The sequence below is a fragment of the Hydra vulgaris genome, chromosome 04 (genome assembly GCF_038396675.1).
Source record: "Hydra vulgaris chromosome 04, alternate assembly HydraT2T_AEP".
Lineage (NCBI taxonomy): Eukaryota > Metazoa > Cnidaria > Hydrozoa > Anthoathecata > Hydridae > Hydra > Hydra vulgaris.
Genome location: NC_088923.1, coordinates 23,507,244 through 23,525,242, shown reverse-complemented (window position 1 = coordinate 23,525,242; position 17,999 = coordinate 23,507,244). Strand labels below are relative to the sequence as shown.

At 29.0% G+C, this 17,999-nt stretch overlaps 1 protein-coding gene and 1 long non-coding RNA gene across 7 annotated transcripts in view; one reads left to right on the top strand and one right to left on the bottom strand.

Moving 5' to 3' along the window:
- Positions 1–2,213, top strand: part of LOC136079664 (uncharacterized) — a 54,677-nt gene extending 52,464 nt beyond the window's left edge. For all 4 annotated transcript variants that reach the window (XR_010638120.1, XR_010638119.1, XR_010638122.1 and 1 more), the window contains one exon: positions 1,996–2,213. This is a non-coding gene — a long non-coding RNA (uncharacterized LOC136079664). The remainder of the gene's footprint in view (positions 1–1,995) is intronic.
- LOC136079663 (von Willebrand factor D and EGF domain-containing protein-like) overlaps positions 1–17,999 on the bottom strand; it is a 174,926-nt gene that overhangs the window by 57,981 nt on the left and 98,946 nt on the right. For all 3 annotated transcript variants that reach the window (XM_065795830.1, XM_065795831.1, XM_065795829.1), the window contains 4 exons: positions 13,785–13,988; positions 13,659–13,718; positions 4,225–4,398; positions 3,671–3,874 (listed from right to left, as the gene is read on the bottom strand). In XM_065795830.1, coding sequence (XP_065651902.1) covers positions 3,671–3,874; positions 4,225–4,398; positions 13,659–13,718; positions 13,785–13,988 — 642 coding nt within the window. The remainder of the gene's footprint in view (positions 1–3,670; positions 3,875–4,224; positions 4,399–13,658; positions 13,719–13,784; positions 13,989–17,999) is intronic.

The following is a 17,999-nucleotide window of genomic DNA, read 5'->3' as shown; positions in this document are numbered from 1 at the left end:
GCCAAGCCATTCAGAGTGGTGAGCATTAAAGTCACTAACAACAATTATTTTAGCTGATGGATAAAGAGAGAGGGCTTTGTCAATATGATCAGAAGTAATATCGAAAAGAGTGCAGTCTTGAGATGAAGGAGAGCGATAAAGAACAAATAGAAAGGCAATAGAGTGAAGTGGTGCTAAACGAAAGCACATGAAGGAATAGTCTGTGGATTCAAAGGGTGTGCCATGCTAGACAAGAATAAAATGAGGATAGAAAACTAGGAAAGAATAATTTCAGAATAGAATGTTTTATGATAGAAATAAAGAAACCTTACTAGAAAAGAATTTTTACAAAAGAATATTTTTTGGCAGAAATTTTGAAAAGAAACTTGAAATACTTTCTAAGAAAGAATATTTTTTAAAAAACGTAAACAACTTGCTTGGAAAGAATTTTATTTCATTAATCCAAAAAAACTTGCTAGGACAGAATTACCATTTATAATAAAAGTGAATCACTGATAAATGGTTCAGAAATTTCAGATAATCTTTATTATTTCACAAAGATTTTGTCAGGGTTAGGGTTAGGGTCTTAAAATTTCTTTGCTAGCACGTTTTTAAAATTTCTTTTCTAAAATTTCTTTGCTAGTATGTTTTTCCAATTTTCTTTGCTAGAATGAAAATGACTTTTACTTGTGTGATTTCTATGCTAAAATTTCTATCCTTCTCTTTGTTAGCAAGTTTTTCATTTTTCTTTGCCAGAAAGGATATATGTATTTCTTTTTTCTTTTCTATCCTTCAATTATTCTATCCGAAAAAGTAATCATGTTTTTCTCTATCATAACAAGAATTTTCATGTTTCTTTCCTAGAAAGGCTTTCCTGAATTCTTGTCTAGAACCGGCCACCATTCAAACCTAGTTTCACGACAAATCAGTGAATTCTTAAGGATGTAAATTCCCAGGCCAAGCATGTGACTATTGGAGTCTTTACAAATTAAAGGAAGATAACCATCAACACTAAGATCCCAAGATGAGACAGCTGAACTTAAATTAGTCTCACAAAGAGCAAGTAGGTCTGCTGAACTTTGCAAGAGATAAGACCCAACAGAAGAAAAGTTACTTTGAAGACCATGAATATTAGTGAATTATAGGTTTAAAGAACTTGGTGATGATGATGGTTTTTTGTGTTTTATAGTTTTTGGTACTTTATTCATTTTTAAATTAGATTGAAGAACTTGACTCAAAGCATAGATACTACTCAGAACACTGTTCTGAGTACTATCTATGCTTTGAGTCCAAGCAATTGCCTCATTACTAATAATAAACCCTAAACCGTTACAAAGGGCTCTAAATGTGGCCTCCGCAATGCACACCAAAAGGAAAAATAGGGACACCATCCATGTACAACATGGCACTGTTAATACTTTGATATTTTTCAGCTCGTGATGGAATCAGCCTCTCTGAGAGCTGCGACAGAGTTCGGGAAACCTAACTATCAGCCGGACTCAGAACCATAAAACTGAGTTTTAGAGCTATACCCTGATTAGGAGATAATAGAATGAGTTGCCTGAGGAGATAATAGAATGAGTCATAAAAACAGAGAAACAAACAAAACCAATGCATTGAGTCAAAAAAAAACAAGCATTCAACATCGTAAACTGGAAACAATGTATTAAAAATACATCTGTGCCAGCCTAATAGATGAAGAAGGGGTGCGAGGCTGGTCAACAGATAGAATCTGTTTACCCCTTAAGTCTTTGCCTAGAAGGCATTCTACAAGACAGTAGCCGGGTGCATTATATATATATATATATATATATATATATATATATATATATATATATATATATATATATATATATATATATATATATATATATATATATATATATATACAATAAAGTTATATAACATAGATGAATATATTAAGTGCAATAAATAAATTTATATATATACATTGCATATTTATTTTGAAATACAATAATTATTTTAAATGTTTTAATGAAATCTTTATGTTTACAGGTGTCATGTCAAAGATGAAGAATTCGTTAAGAATCCTTTGTATAATGCAAACGACAAGTTAAAACCAAAAAAATAATAGACAAGTCAAAACCAAAAGAATAAACAACAAGTCAAAACCATAATAAAAATGACATTAAATTATTTTTAGTGTATAACTTAAAATTATATATATGTTTATTTCTTAATTATTATATTTAGTGTATTTCAGTCGAGGGTACGTGAATAATTCTATTAATCAAAAAAACTAGTTATGGACATCATAACTTTGTCTATGCAACTTTGTCTAGTAAAAAACAACTTTTTTATAACTAAATTTTGCTTAATTTTGCATAAATATGTTTATATTTATTTCTTAATAATTATATTTTTGAACAAGTCTTATTGTATGTATAAGTGAATTAATATTTTAACTATCTATTTTATGAAACAATTATCAAAATGTTTAAAAGTTTTAATGTAAGTTTATTATTTAATAAATTGCCTTACAATAAATGATTTTTTTATTACTCAAATATATCATTTATATATCAAACTACTCTATTCATTTATCCTTATTCCTCAGTTTGTATATAAGAGTGTAAAAATACGTCCTGCAAGGTTATTGTAACAAACTCGAGCTCAGTTACTATGCTATTAACTAATAACATTGTAATAAACTCGACAGCAAGCTCGGTTGCAATGGTTACGCTCATTTACAATGCTCGCTTACTATATTTTTTAATAACATCGTAACTAAATCGGCACCAAGCTCGGTTACAATGTTATTAGCTCACAATGCAAGCTCAAAATTGAGGTGTCTCCTTTACAAGCTCCAGTCCGAGTTACTTTCCGAGTTACTTTTCGAGTTCTATTCCGAGTTAATTCCGATCTTCAACGAGGTCGAATTCCAGTACCAAACGGCAGGCGGGTTTATCATTTCAACCAAAGTAAGAGGAATAAGTATATTGAATAAAACAATATAATGAAAAACAGTTGCAAAATTTTATAGATTGAAAATCAGAGCAGTCATTATTAGGTAGTCAGATAAATTAATCAAAACTAACATATAACCAATAAAATCAATACCCACTAAAAATAAAAAAAATATAAATCATCATATATCAACTTTTTATCACCATTTTACTTCAGCACTTTACTTAAGAAAAATTTTAATAATATATTTTTCCAGATTACAGTAATTTAAATTATCCAGTAATAACTTAATAAAAATTAGAGTAATTTAAATTATCTAGTAATAACTTAATAAAAATTACAGTAATTTAAATTATCCAGTAATAACTTAAAAAAATTACAGTAATTTAATTTATCCAGTAATAACTTAATAAAAATTACAGTAATTTAAATTATCCAGTAATAAATAATAAAAAATATCACTGCATTAATGAAGCTCCAAAAGAGCCGCACAACAGAATCTAGAGCTTTGTTTTGGAAAAATATAAAATTTAAAAATAATATATATGACTAATATAAACAATGTGTATAATGCATATAACTTAAATTTTTTTGCAGATTTTCAACACAGTATCTACAAAATGTAAACCATAGAGACAATGAAGCACAAATCAAACTGAAAAACAAATTAATCATTACAAAAGATTAAAGAAAAATTTTCAACTCATTTAAAATCTATACAACTCTTATACATTGTGAACAGATAAAATCAATTTCTTTTTACCTGCACAGTATCTCATAGGACAACTGGGTAGTGGTTGTAAATAGTAGACAAAGAAGTCTTCATTACTTTGAAAACATTTTTTAACTTTGACATTGGTCTTAATAGCACAGGGATTTTCATCAACTACTGCACAAGCCTCTAGAGATTTGATTTCACCAACCACAGATGGTTCAATGCCATTTAGCCAAACAGGATATCTAACACCTAATAAAAATAAACTAAGGAACAAAATACAGTAAAATCATAGAATAAAAAAACATAAGATGATATTATATAATCTTATGTTTTTTTTATATATTCAAAAAGAAAGTATATTTAATAAATTTTTTTTATGTAACAGTTCAATTTTTTAATATACAATTTAACTATGACTTCTTAACAGCTACTTAGGTTCAACACAACAACGTGAAATTACTTAAAGTTACTGCAACAATGTCAATAACTTTAGAATATATGTTTCAGAAATGAAAGAAATGTTAGCAACTGACTGCAAGATACAAACAAAAAAAAGATTGATTTTTTGAAAACTTGGTATTTCTGTTTAAAATATTTACCACAAGAATAAGAGGGTGGGTTTTTTGTTGGAATTTTTCCACCAGCGCCGCTTATAAAACGATACCAAGCTGTGCTAAATCCATCCTTGTCACATGGTAGAAGACCATTAGAAACAACTTTAAAAGCAGTACTTCTTTGAAAATCATCAATTGTTTTGTATACCAAACAAGGACCTTTAAAATAAACAACACAATAAAAAGCATAGCTTTATACAATTTTATTTATTCTGTACTATTTCAAATTTATTTTTAATTTTGAATTTTCATGAATAATAATTGAAAAAATGTTAAACATATGAATATAATTTTTTTTGTGAAAAGTGGTTATTGACAAAAAACAACTTTAAAACTATTCTGACAGAGTATTTTTAAATTTGTAATAATAACTATCTAATGTATTAATAACTGTCTTTTTGAAAAAATGTTTAAAATGTTGATACAATTTTTTTCTGAATAGTAGATGTTGACAAAAGATTATTATTACATATTTAAAATTACTCTGTTCCCTTAAAATCATTAAGCAATCTATTTATATTAAATATATATATATATATATATATTAAATATATATATATATATATATATATTAAATATATATATATATATATATATATATATATATATATATATATATATATATATATACATACATACATATCCTGTCTTTCACAAGAAGACGTGATATGTATGTATAAATATCACATCTTTATATGACTGGGCAAATTACATTTTGCTTTGACAATTTGACCACGGCTATTTCAAAAAACATTTAAAAAATGTGCTGAATGAAAAATATTCTGAATTATACCTTAAGTGAAATAAATTACATCAAAACTTTGAACAAATGTTTTTATATTAGCGAAATGCTTTTAAATAAAGTAACACTTTACTGATAATTTTTTTTTTTTAAATATAATTGACTGTAGTATATATATTTTTAAATTTATAATTCATAAATTATTTAAGTGTACATTTTATATAATAAACGTTTTTAAAAAATGAAAAATTGTTTTGTTTTTATAAACAATTTAATACTTGTTTAAGTATGGATTTTTTAAGATAAATGTTTATTTTTAAACATTGAAAAATAAAAAATAAAGTACAAATGTTAAAAGAAAGAATGAAATGGTTTTTTAATGCGTAAATTAAATAGACTAAGCATTTTAGTTCGATGATTTTTTGTGTGTGTGTGTGTTTTTGCTTTAGTTAAGTATTTTTTTTATTTTCTCTTTCGTTAAGACTTTTTTTTCTTTTTTAAAGTTTTCTTTTTAGATAAGTTTAAGTAAGTTTTTGTAATGCATTTTTAAATTTTGAAAATATATCAAGTGGTCAAATCGTTAAAACAAATTATTTTTTGCATGGTCATATAATTACGTGTGATCACACCTCTTCCTGTGAAAGACTGATATCCATTTACATACAAAAATAATTTTATTTGTATTCTATTATTAGAGTGCTCAAAGTCCAAGGGAACAGAGTCTCTGTACCCTTAAAAATATTGAACACTCTATTTATAGAATACATATAAAATTATTTGAGTAAATAATATAGGTTTTATTGTGCATTAGATAAAGGCGGAGAGGTTAAGGCCATCGCTTTTAACATTTCTAAAGCTTTTGATAAAGTTGGCATACTGGTCTTCTCCATAAGCTTTCTTTTTATGGTGTACCTGGTAAGATACAGCATAAGGATTATTGATTAATTTACATTAACAATCTTCAAGATATTCTCACATCTAAGGTGGCATTGTTTGCTGATGATACTACCATTTATTCTTGTCATGATAAGAAGCCAACACTCCCTGATTGCTTGGAGCGGGCATTTGAGCTTGAAAAAGATCTCACTTCTGCGACAGCATGGGGCTCTCAGTGGCTGGTGAACTTTAATTCTGATAAAACTCAACTTTATTCAGCCAATCGTTACCAAAATGATTTAGATCTTCCTATATTTATGAACATTAATGTACTCAATGAATCATCTACCCTCCATCTTCTAGGATTAACTCTTACTTCCGATCTTTCTTGGAAACCATATATCAAATCCGTTGCAAAATAAGCATCTGCTAAGGTTGCATCTCTTTATCGAGCTTGACACTTTCTGACTCCGGATTCTATTCTCTATTTCTATAAATCTTAAATCCGGCCTTGTATGGAATACTGTTGCCATATCTGGGGCGGATCTTCTAATGATGCCCTTTCTCTTTTAGACAAGGTGCAAAAATGTATTTTAAACATAGTTGGACCTGCTCTTGCAGCCAACCTCCAACCATTATCACATTGTCATAATGTTGCTTCTCTTTCTCTTTTCTACAAATACTATAAAGGCACTGCTGTAAAGAGCTAGCGTCTCTTGTGCCATCTACTAAAAATCATTCTCATGTTACTCGTCATTCAATTAAGTCTCATCCTTTTTCTGTGACTGTTCCTAAGTGCTCCAAAAACTCTTATTCATCTAGTTTTTTTCCACGAACATCAGGTCTTTGGAATTCGCTTCCTTCATCTTGCTTTCCTGATTCATATAATTTGCAATCTTTTAAGTCGACTGTCAATTGTTATTTTGCTCTACGATCTGCATCTTTTCTCATCCAGTAACTTCCAACTCTAATTAGTGGTTGCTTGCAGCCTATTTGGAAGCTAAGATGTTTAAATATATATATATATATATATATATATATATATATATATATATATATATATATATATATATATATATATATATATATTTAAACATCATTGCGCCAAAATGCCGCCATGAAAATAAATTTCTAATTAAAAACTTTAATGTCATCAAAGCGGACACTCCATAGCATTTTTTTTATATAATTTTTGTCGTTATTTTTTTGTTGTTGTTACATCTGATGATCGCTATTGCGTGAAACTTTAAGTAATGTAATTGAAATATATATTAATAATTATTTAGTTTTCAGTATACTATTTGCTCTACTAAGTATATATCACACTGTATTGAGCACTCTTACTGGAAATATTAACACAATTCCTACAATATCGCTCCTTTATGTTGAGCACTCTCTAATATCTTCAGTTATTTTAAATAATTACAGTTATGGAAAATCATAATTTCAACTATTCATTAAAGAACGTACCATTACCATCTAAAAAACAATACTTAAAATGCCTAACGGAGAAAGTCGAGTCACTAATAAAGCGAATGAGATGGAAAGCTTTGATGTACGAAAATAATCCTAATCAAGAGTCTGCCTATAATTTCGATTTCAAGTCGAGAAAATCTCCACCGAAACATCCCGATTTAGTAAGTTTTGAAAACGATTTAATTAAGCTAATTAAAAATATTTCATTTTTTACGATTCAAAATAATTTTCAAAAACAATTGCAAACTGACATAGTAAAAATAAAAACTTCAAGTAATGTTTTTGTCTTTGCTGATAAATCAAGAAACCTGTATGAGCTAGATAAACCTTCGTATCATAAAGTTTACACTGAAAATATGACTAAAACCTATAAAAAATCTGATATCACACAATATAACATCATTAACGCAGACGCTAAAATCATAGCAAAAGACTTGGGCATAGATGATAGGCTAGAGCATCTAGCCATGAATACAGCATTCATTACCTTAAAAGTTCATAAGGATAATTTCCCCAACAATACACAGTGCCGATAAATAAATCCAGCTAAACCTGAACTCGGAAAAGTAAGTAAAATTTTATTAGATGATATCAATAGTAAAGTTAGGAATGCTACCCACGTACACCAATGGCACAGCACAAATGACGTTATAAAATAGTTCAAATCCATATCCGAATAAAATAAATGTACTTTCATTCAATACGATATTGACGAGTTTTACCCTTCCATTTCAAAACAACTTCTTCAAGATTCTGTAAACCATGCAAAACAGTTCACCAAAATTCCTGATAAATCACTCAAAGTTATTTACCACACCAGGAAATCTTTACTTTTTTCAGAAAATAATATGTGGATTAAAAAGTCGGCGGACCCTAATTTTGATGTCACCATGGGTAGTTTTGACGGAGCCGAATTATGCGAACTAGTTGGCCTCTTTATCTTATACACTATTGCCAAAGAATATGGACTTAATACTACCGGTCTATATAGAGATGATGGTCTTTGCTGCTTCTATAATATCAGTGGTCCTCAATCGGAAAAAATAAAGAAAAATTTAATAAAAATTTTTAAAGACAATTTTAATCTAAACATCACTATCAGACCAAACTTAAAAACCCTAAACTTTCTAGATATCACATTTAATCTTTCTGAGAACTCTTTTAGACCTTATAGAAAACCAGGAGATGATCCTTTGTACATAAACATTAATTCCAATCATCCACCAAGCATTATTAAATCGATACCAAAAATGATCTCTAATCACATAAGTAATATATCTTCAAGCAAAGAAGCTTTTGATAGAGCCGCACCATTTTATAATAACGCTCTCAATTCTTGTGGATTCAAAGATAAGATCAATTTCATTCCAAATATCCACAAATATAATACAAAATCTTGAAAAAGAAACATTATCTGGTTTAACCCACCTTATTCGCTCAACGTCAGAACAAACGTAGCCAACAAACGTAACCTTTTTAAGTACAATTGAGTACAATTGATAAATGTTTCCCAAAAGGCCACAAATTTCACAAACTTTTTAATCGAAACTAACTTAAAGGTTAGTTATAGCTGCCTTCCAAACATCGAGAGTATTATTACTTCTCATAATAAAAAGATATTATTTAAATCTCATGAAAATGCCAATCAATTATGCAATTGTCGACAAACCACCTTATGCCCACTCAACGGAAAATGCCTTACAAAAATCTTATTTATATTTGTAGTGTAAAAACTCACCAAGAAGAAGAAAGATATTATTACATTGGGCTTACTGAGAAAACCTTCAAAGACAGATGGTATAAACATAGAAACTCCTTTGTTTATGAAAGTAAGGCCAACTCCACTGAACTTTCAAAATTTGTGTGGGAATGCAAAAATAATACTTTCAAACCTATATTAAAATGGAATATTCTTGATCAAGCGGAGCCTTTCAAACCTGGTAATAAATTTTGCAATTTATGTTTGACAGAAAAATTCCACATTATCAAATCACCATTAAATTTGCTTAACAAACGAACCGAGCTTGCGTCAAAATGCCGCCATGAAAATAAATTTCTAATTAAAAACTTTTATGTCATCAAAGCGGACACTCCATAGCATTTTTTGTATATAATTTTTGTCGTTATTTTTTTATTGTTGTTACATCTGATAATCGCTATTGCGTGAAACTTTAAGTAATGTAATTGAAATATATATTAATAACTATTTAGTTTTCACTATATTATTTGCTCTACTAATTATATAACACGCTGTATTGAGCACTCTTATTGGAAATATTAACACAATTCCTACTATATATATATATATATATATATATATATATATATATATATATATATATATATATATATATATATATATATATATATATATATATATATATATATATTTATATATATATATATAAATATATATATATATATATATATATATATATATATATATATATATATATATATATATATATATATAAAGTGCTCATAGTGCCCACACATGTATATGTATATATATATATATATATATATATATATATATAAATATATATACATAAATATATATATATATATATATATATATATATATATATATATATATATATATATATATATATATATATTACAGTTATGGAAAATCATAATTTCAACTATTCATTAAAGAACGTATCATTACCATCTAAAAAACAATACTTAAAATGCCTAACGGAGAAAAAATATATATAAATATATATATATATATATAAATATATATATATATAAATATATATATATATATATATAAATATATATATATAAATATATATATATAAATATATATATATATAAATATATATATATATAAATATATATATATATAAATATATATATATATAAATATATATATATAAATATATATATAACACATAGCTCAATAAGTCCGTAGGATGACATATAGATGGCAACACAAATACCGAATCCGTATTGTTTTTAGAAAGTACCAACCTTCAAACGATATCTGTCAAAGTTTCATGACAATCGGACCATTATTTACCAAGTTAGTATGTGAACGATTGAATCAACTTTTGTGAATTGAAAAAAATGGAAAAATCAGAATTTCGTGTGCTCATTAAGCATTGCTTTTTGATGGGAAAAAACACGGTGCAGACCAAACAATGGCTTGATAAGTGTTATTCGGACTCCTCTCCATCGAGGCAAATGGTTGAAAAGTGGTTTGCTGACTTTAAACGTGGTCGTACAAACACCGATGATGCTGAACGCTCCGGTCGCCCAAATTCGGCAGTTACTGAGGAAAACATCAAAAAAATCCATAAAATCGTCTTATCCGACCGCAAATTGAAATTGAAGGAGATTGCCGAGGCCATAAAGATATCAGAAGGCAGTGTGTTTACAATATTACACGAACATTTGGGAATGAGAAAGCTTTGTTCGAAATGGGTGCCGCGTTTGCTAACACCGGACCAAAAACAACAACGAATCGATGATTCTGAAGCATGTCTGGCACTATTTCACCGAGATAAAAAGGATTTTTTGCGTCGCTACGTCACAATGGATGAAAATGGATCCACCATTTCACTCCTGAGTCAAATCGACAGTCGGCTGAGTGGACACCAGCGGGTGAAAGCCGCCCAAAGCGCCCAAAGGCTCAAACTTCTGCTGGCAAGGTTATGGCCTCCATATTTTGAGATAGCCATGGTATATTGTTCATTGATTATCTTGAGAAAGGTAAAACGATCAACAGCGAATATTACATGGCATTATTGGAACGATTGAAGGCTGTAATTGACGAAAAGCGACCGCACATGAAGAAGAAAGAAATTCTCTTTCATCAAGACAATGCACCGTGTCACAAGTCAATGAAAACAATGGTAAAAATGAATGAATTACACTTCGAATTGTTGCCCCATCCACCATACTCGCCTGATTTGGCCCCCAGCGATTATTGGCTGTTCTCAGATCTCAAAAGGATGCTCCAGGGAAAGAGATTTGGATCGAATGAGGAGGTCATCGCCGAAACTGAAGTATATTTTGAAGGAAAAGATAAATCGTTCTACAAACATGGTATCGAAAAGTTAGAGAAGCGCTGGAATGACTGTATCGCCTTAAAAGGAGACTATGTTGATGAATAAAATCAAATTATGTCAAAATGTTGTTGTTTTATTAGCTATCCTACGGACTTATTGAGCGATGTGTTATATATAAATATATATATATATATATATATATATATATATATATATATATATATATATATATATATATATATATATATATATATATATATATATATATATATACACATATATATATATATACAGTGGTTTTCATAAATTTAGACGCACTCATATTTAAGAATTAAAATTTTTAGTTTTTTAATGATAAAACAATAATGAAAAAAGATTTCGGTTTAGTTTTTTTTCTATTTATTAGATAAATACATACAGAATACAAAATTTAAAAAAAATTTACAAAAAAAATTCAAATACTAAGTAATAATTAGGTACAACTACATGGCATTAAAAAAATAAGACAAAAAAAATTATTCATAATGTTAGACGCACGATACATTAGGAGGCGTAATTTATGAACCAATCAATATTTTGTGTATCCATATTTTGCTTTAATACAACTAAGAACTCTTCTAGACATAGACTCAACAAGATTTTTGCACATCGCTACTGGGACCCTATACCAGGTGTCCTTAAGGACGTTCTTCAGATGGCCAAGCGTGGAAATGAACCTTTGCCAATTTACGGTCCAAGCCCAAATGTTTTCAATCAGGTTCAAATGAGGTGAGTATGGAGGCCACAGTATTGTCTTGATATTATTATCATTGAACCACTCCTTTGTATAGTATGCAGTATGTGCAGTAGCGCTATCTTGTTGAAGATTCCATAGTTTATCATTGAGCATAATCAGGTCAATTGATGGAATTAGGTTGTTTTCCAGTACTTCTTCATATATTCTGGAGTTGATTTTTCCGGTGTATGTTTGGCACATACCAACACCTTTGTAATTGAAGCATGACCAGATTCCTATAGAGCCTCCTCCACTTTGTACAGTCGGTTGAATGTACCTGGCGTAAAACTTTTCGTGAGCCATTCTTTTGACTGTTATGTTAGATTTGCAATTGATAAGCTAAAAATTACTCTTATCACTCCACACAACGTTTTTCCATTGTTCTATTGTCCAATACCTTCTTTAACGACACCACTTTAGTCTCCTTTGTTTATCATATGGACGCAGGAGCGGTTTCTTCAAAGCAGAGTAGACTCCAATCTTGTATTTGATAAGTATTCGGTGGACTGTGCTTTGAGAAATGGATGTATTTTGCGTTGTATTGAATTCTGTGGTCGCTTCTTCGTAACTAATTCTTGGATTAAGCTCTGACAGCTCTAAAAAAGGTACTATCGTCCTTTCTGGTGGTTGACAAGGGTCTACCTGGCCTAGTTTTCTTGCTGGCATCACAAGTGTGAAGTTAGTTTTACTTTGTTGTCCGAACGCATTTGCAATATACTGAAAAAAAATGAACCATTAGTGCATCCATTGCGGCGCTCTTTATTTTGCAGCTGAATATAGCCATAAGAAAGACAACAAATACAATGACTGCTGCAATTTTGGTACCAACGCTTTATTAATTCAAAATTATCCACTAGAATTACAACAGCTGCTGGATGGAAATACAGAAATGGCGCAAAACTTCAGATCAAATAATTGACATTACAACAGCGCACTAGCTATGGCTTCGATGGGAGCAAAAATCGACAGACAGCGAGGAAATGGGCCATACTGCTTTTGACAGATTTACCATCAAACTGGCTCTTTTTAACTGAGTGGTACAATTTGATGGTGGCAGCGGATAAACAATTAGGGGCATGTTGTGAATACCAATTGTGACAAGCAGTTGATGCTTTAATTGAGCCAGTTTCTTGAACGAGTAAACGCATACGCCAAAACTTTTTGTATGATGAAAGATATAGCCAAAATTGAAGAAAAACGAAAGCATGAGGAGGGACATGCAGCGCCGCAGGTTCAGCTAGTTTTTGATATCGATCGCACCTTGGATTGACACGATACAATACGCTGATCACTGACAAAGTAGCAGCGATATTTAGTTATACCTGCCCCAACCCAAACCCTTAGTTGATGTAGGAGCATGCTCCTACATCAACTAAGGGTTTAGGTTGGGGCATGTATAAGTTTTTTTCATATTCTTTTTTTTTTTTTTTTTGCGAAAAAACTGAATGGATTTAGGCAAAAAAATCAGCAAATACGTATTTATATATTTTAAGATAAAAAAAATAATTTATAATTTATAAAAAGTAATTACTTGAGCATGGTGTAAAACTTGTTAATGAACTTTCTTCAGGTTCACATTTCTTTTCACTACCTAAAATATAAGTCATCAAGTTTATAAAAGTATTTTATTCTTGTAAAACAATTTGCTGATCTTTACCTGCACAATATCTCATTGAACAGTTTGGAAGTGGTTGTAGATAATATACAAAATACTCTTCACTGTTTCGTAAACATTTTATTACTTTGACATCAGTTTTATTAGCACATGTATCTTTATCAACTACCACACAAGCCTGAAGTGATTTAATTTCATTTATTGCAGATGGTTCTGTACCGTTCAGCCAAACAGGGTTTCTAACTCCTTGAAGTATATATGAAAAAGCGTTGAAATACGTATTAATACAGATTGGTTTACTTTAAAAAAATAAATTTAACTAAAATATCGGGCCTTGATACAGCCCTCTGCTCAAGAAAATGAGAACAAAACACTTTTGGTTCTTTCTATTTAATTTCTTTTCTTTTTTTTTGGTACTTCAAAAATTTGTTTAACTTCATTGTCTTTGAGTATTATTACACACAATACTTGGAATCATTAAGTTAAAATTTATATAACTGTATATATACAAGATTTAAAAAAGCATATTCTGTTATTTCATTAAGTTGATATTTTATAAACTAGCCTTAAGTAAAGAACCAAAACAACATAATAAAAGTGCATGATTTAAAAAATAAAATATTAGCACAAGTATAAAAATTACCATTGTAATGCCAAATTTATTTTCTAGTAAAAACAGTTTAAAAGATCTTGGTTGATAATCAAAAACCTATATTCAACTGCCACTAACCCAGCAAACACAAAACATTTGTGCACGTTTGACACACGTTATGGAAAACTGTTTAATCCCAGCTAACAATGTTCAATAAACTTTGTGTAAAGTATGCCGCAAACGTTATTTGAACCAACTTTTGTAAACTCCAATTTACAGTTATTGAACATTTACTGCAAATGCTCAAATAACAAAAAATGAACGTTGACTTAACGTTCACTACAAACGTTACTTTAATAGCTCTTGAACGTTTACTGTTATAATGAACACAGACTTTTACTCAACATTTTTTTTTTCTTCCTTTAAATAAACAAATGTATAGATTTAGACATGTTTTCTTTCTATTTAAACCAACATTTGGTAATATTTATGTAATGTAATTTTTTTTTGAACTTACATAACCCATTTTTACTTAACAAATACAAATTTGCCATGTGTTACCATATCAAACTTATTTAAAACCTATGATTTAATTATTACATTTTAACCAAAAGGCACACAATTGGCTGAGCTGATTAAAGTTAACAAAAATTTACACCAAAAAAAATATACCTCTATATAATAGATAATTTTAAACTCTAAATATTAAACACTTACCAAAATTTTTATACTATAAACACATAATATAACATGACCTTTATACTAACTATAATAAACAAAATAAATAACCATAACAAAAAGTTAAAATATTATATTGATAACTAAATAATTTTAACATTTAACTTTATTTATATAAATTTTTTTAGCTGTCTTAACTTAATATAAAAAACCATAATTTGTATGCATATTTTCATTAAATTAGATTTTGTTGTCAGGGGTTATTCTAGGAAAAAAAATTAGGCTTTGTGTAATGTATGCACATATAAAAGAAAAAAAAAGAAGGGCCTTAATTTTTTACTTGGACGGCTGTTGAAAACAGTCTAAAATAGCCCCTGGTTGTTTCCTGGTTCTGTAGATAACTATAATCATTTTGAATTAAATGTTTATACAATTCAGATTAGATAAAACATATGTATGGAATTTACGGAATCGCACTTTTATTACTGAACTTTACTTGCTTTGCATGCTTCCAAATTAAAAATTAATTGCCTTGTTTTCTTATCACCTACACTTTGTATACTTTATAAAATTCAAGTAACTGTTTGTCCTTTTTATTTTATACGCAACAATCAGATATCTTTAGCATATGTTAGAACCATTTGTTAGATAATTTCTGTTTTATTTTTTGCATTTCCTCTTATAACACAAACAGGCATGCCATATATACTCAAGGAAACTTTAATTTAAGTATTCCAGAACTATAGGATAAATTTTTAGATAAATAAATTATTCACTAACATTTCTCAGCAATACCTAGAATTTAGTATATAATACTAATAAAAGTCAAACCTTACACAGCTTTCTTACCCCTGCCCCTATCCCATAGTTTCCATGATTGATTATGATAACATAATGTATTGTATGCACACTCGCAGAAAGTGTGGACTTAAATTTCCACACTAAATGTAGTGGCTGTAATTTGCACAATTCTGTGGATTTGTGATTCTGGAAAAATATGAACTCCTACTAAATCATACGTTTGCACAGTTTTGTGCGGAAAAAAAGGCACGAGACATGAGTAAATAAAATAATCGCCACATGATGAGAAGATTTTATCAAGCATTCGAAGCATATTATTAAAACGCACATTAGAATCTATATTTATATTTTATCTATAGTAGAGAGTTCAAAAATATAAACTTTAACTGTATTGACTGGGCATTTTTCAGAATGTATGCATGTTAATAACATGCATAACATGATAACATTGTTATCTTTGTAATACAAGTTTTAGTACTATAGCTCAGTTAAGGGTTCATTTGCAGCGACATAAAGACAACAGACAATTGTGTATACCAATATATTGTCGCCAAAAAAATTGTAAAAGTTCTTTTACTGTATTGTTTAATTTTCTTCGTCTTCTGATTTCTTATCACAAAAAGATCACTGACGTCAATCGTGAAGTAGTATTACTTGCAGGTAAAACCCAAGTAGATATTTGTGTAACTCTACAGTAAGCTCTGCCTCTACTGTCAGCTCTGCACCTTGCGCAAACATGATTTAACAGTAAAACTCCGTCTTCCTTATACTTATATCCCTTATACAAAGTACTTGTATAAAATATAAGCATTATGTCACTCGCTTTCTGCACGTTTCTGTTTTGCTGGTTTGTCAGCATTTTTCTGTTTTGCACTAATTCTAATAATGGAATGTTAACTATTTTAACCAGGTGCGCGTGGAAACACAATGTGAATATAAAAATGTACTAATGAGATGGGAATAGAAAATTAGGAAATAACTATAAGAAAGTTAAAGCTTCTGAATATTTTTAATTTTGTAAAAACGTCAAGTAGGATTTATTTGATTTATTGTTAATAATATTCCACGCATCGTTTATAATAAAAGTAAATTTTCGTAATGGAGATTTTTTATAAATTCAGTTTTGTATATAGTATAGGATTTTTATTTACTAGTATTTAGGAATACCGCTTCCCTATTTCAAGAAATAGGGAAGCGGTATTAGAAGGTTGTAAAGGCTTGATACGACAAGGTGCTTTATAGTTTATCGATGGGACAAACATTGTGACAAACCACGCAATTCAAAGACATTTAGAAAAACCATCTCACCTTACTGCATTAAGATAATCTGTTATTTAACTTACAACTAATAGTTTTGAAGAATAATTTCAAATTATTCTTGTGTTATAATCTACTAATTATTTGACAATAAAAAAAGAGTTATTTAAATAAGAAATTATAAAAAAATATATTTAATAATTATTAATTAATTTACGAAAAAAATTAATTATTAAAAAAATATCAAGAAATATAAAAACCGTTAATCGTAAATATTAAGCTAACAGCGTTTTAAATACATATCATAACAACGATAGCAAAAAATTTTAGTCACGCATTTATTCTTCAATACTATTATAAGAACTTATAAAGCACTTGCGTTTTTGTTTGGTTGCATTTTTTTTTTTTTACTATTATTAGTTTAAAAAAATAGTGATCTGGCACAAATAAAAAACAAGAAATTGGGGAGTATAAAAAACTACATTGTTGAAGTAGTATAAATGCGCTGTTGTAGATACTGCTTTAAACATTGACAAATGAAAGTCGTATAACAAATAGAAAGCTTTTTATAAACACAGTCTTCCGCATTTTTCAAACATGCGCGCTCGCGGTCCTAACCCCGAGCGCGCATAATTGGGCTTAGTTGATGACAACATATTATAATTTTACGAGCATAATATAACATGCTTGGCGGTTTTCTTCATCACAAGCCCTGCTATGGTATCATTCCTACAATTATCCAATCATATAACAATATGGCAAGGTCATTTTCAGGTTATTTTAAAGTAGAACCTAATAGCAGTTTGTTATAAGCTTGTGTTGATTGTGCAATTATTGCCCAAGTTTCATGGAACATGGAATGCAAATTAAAAGTATGGTTCAACCTGAAGTTATTAACTATATTCCACAATTAGGGTGGGATCATCATT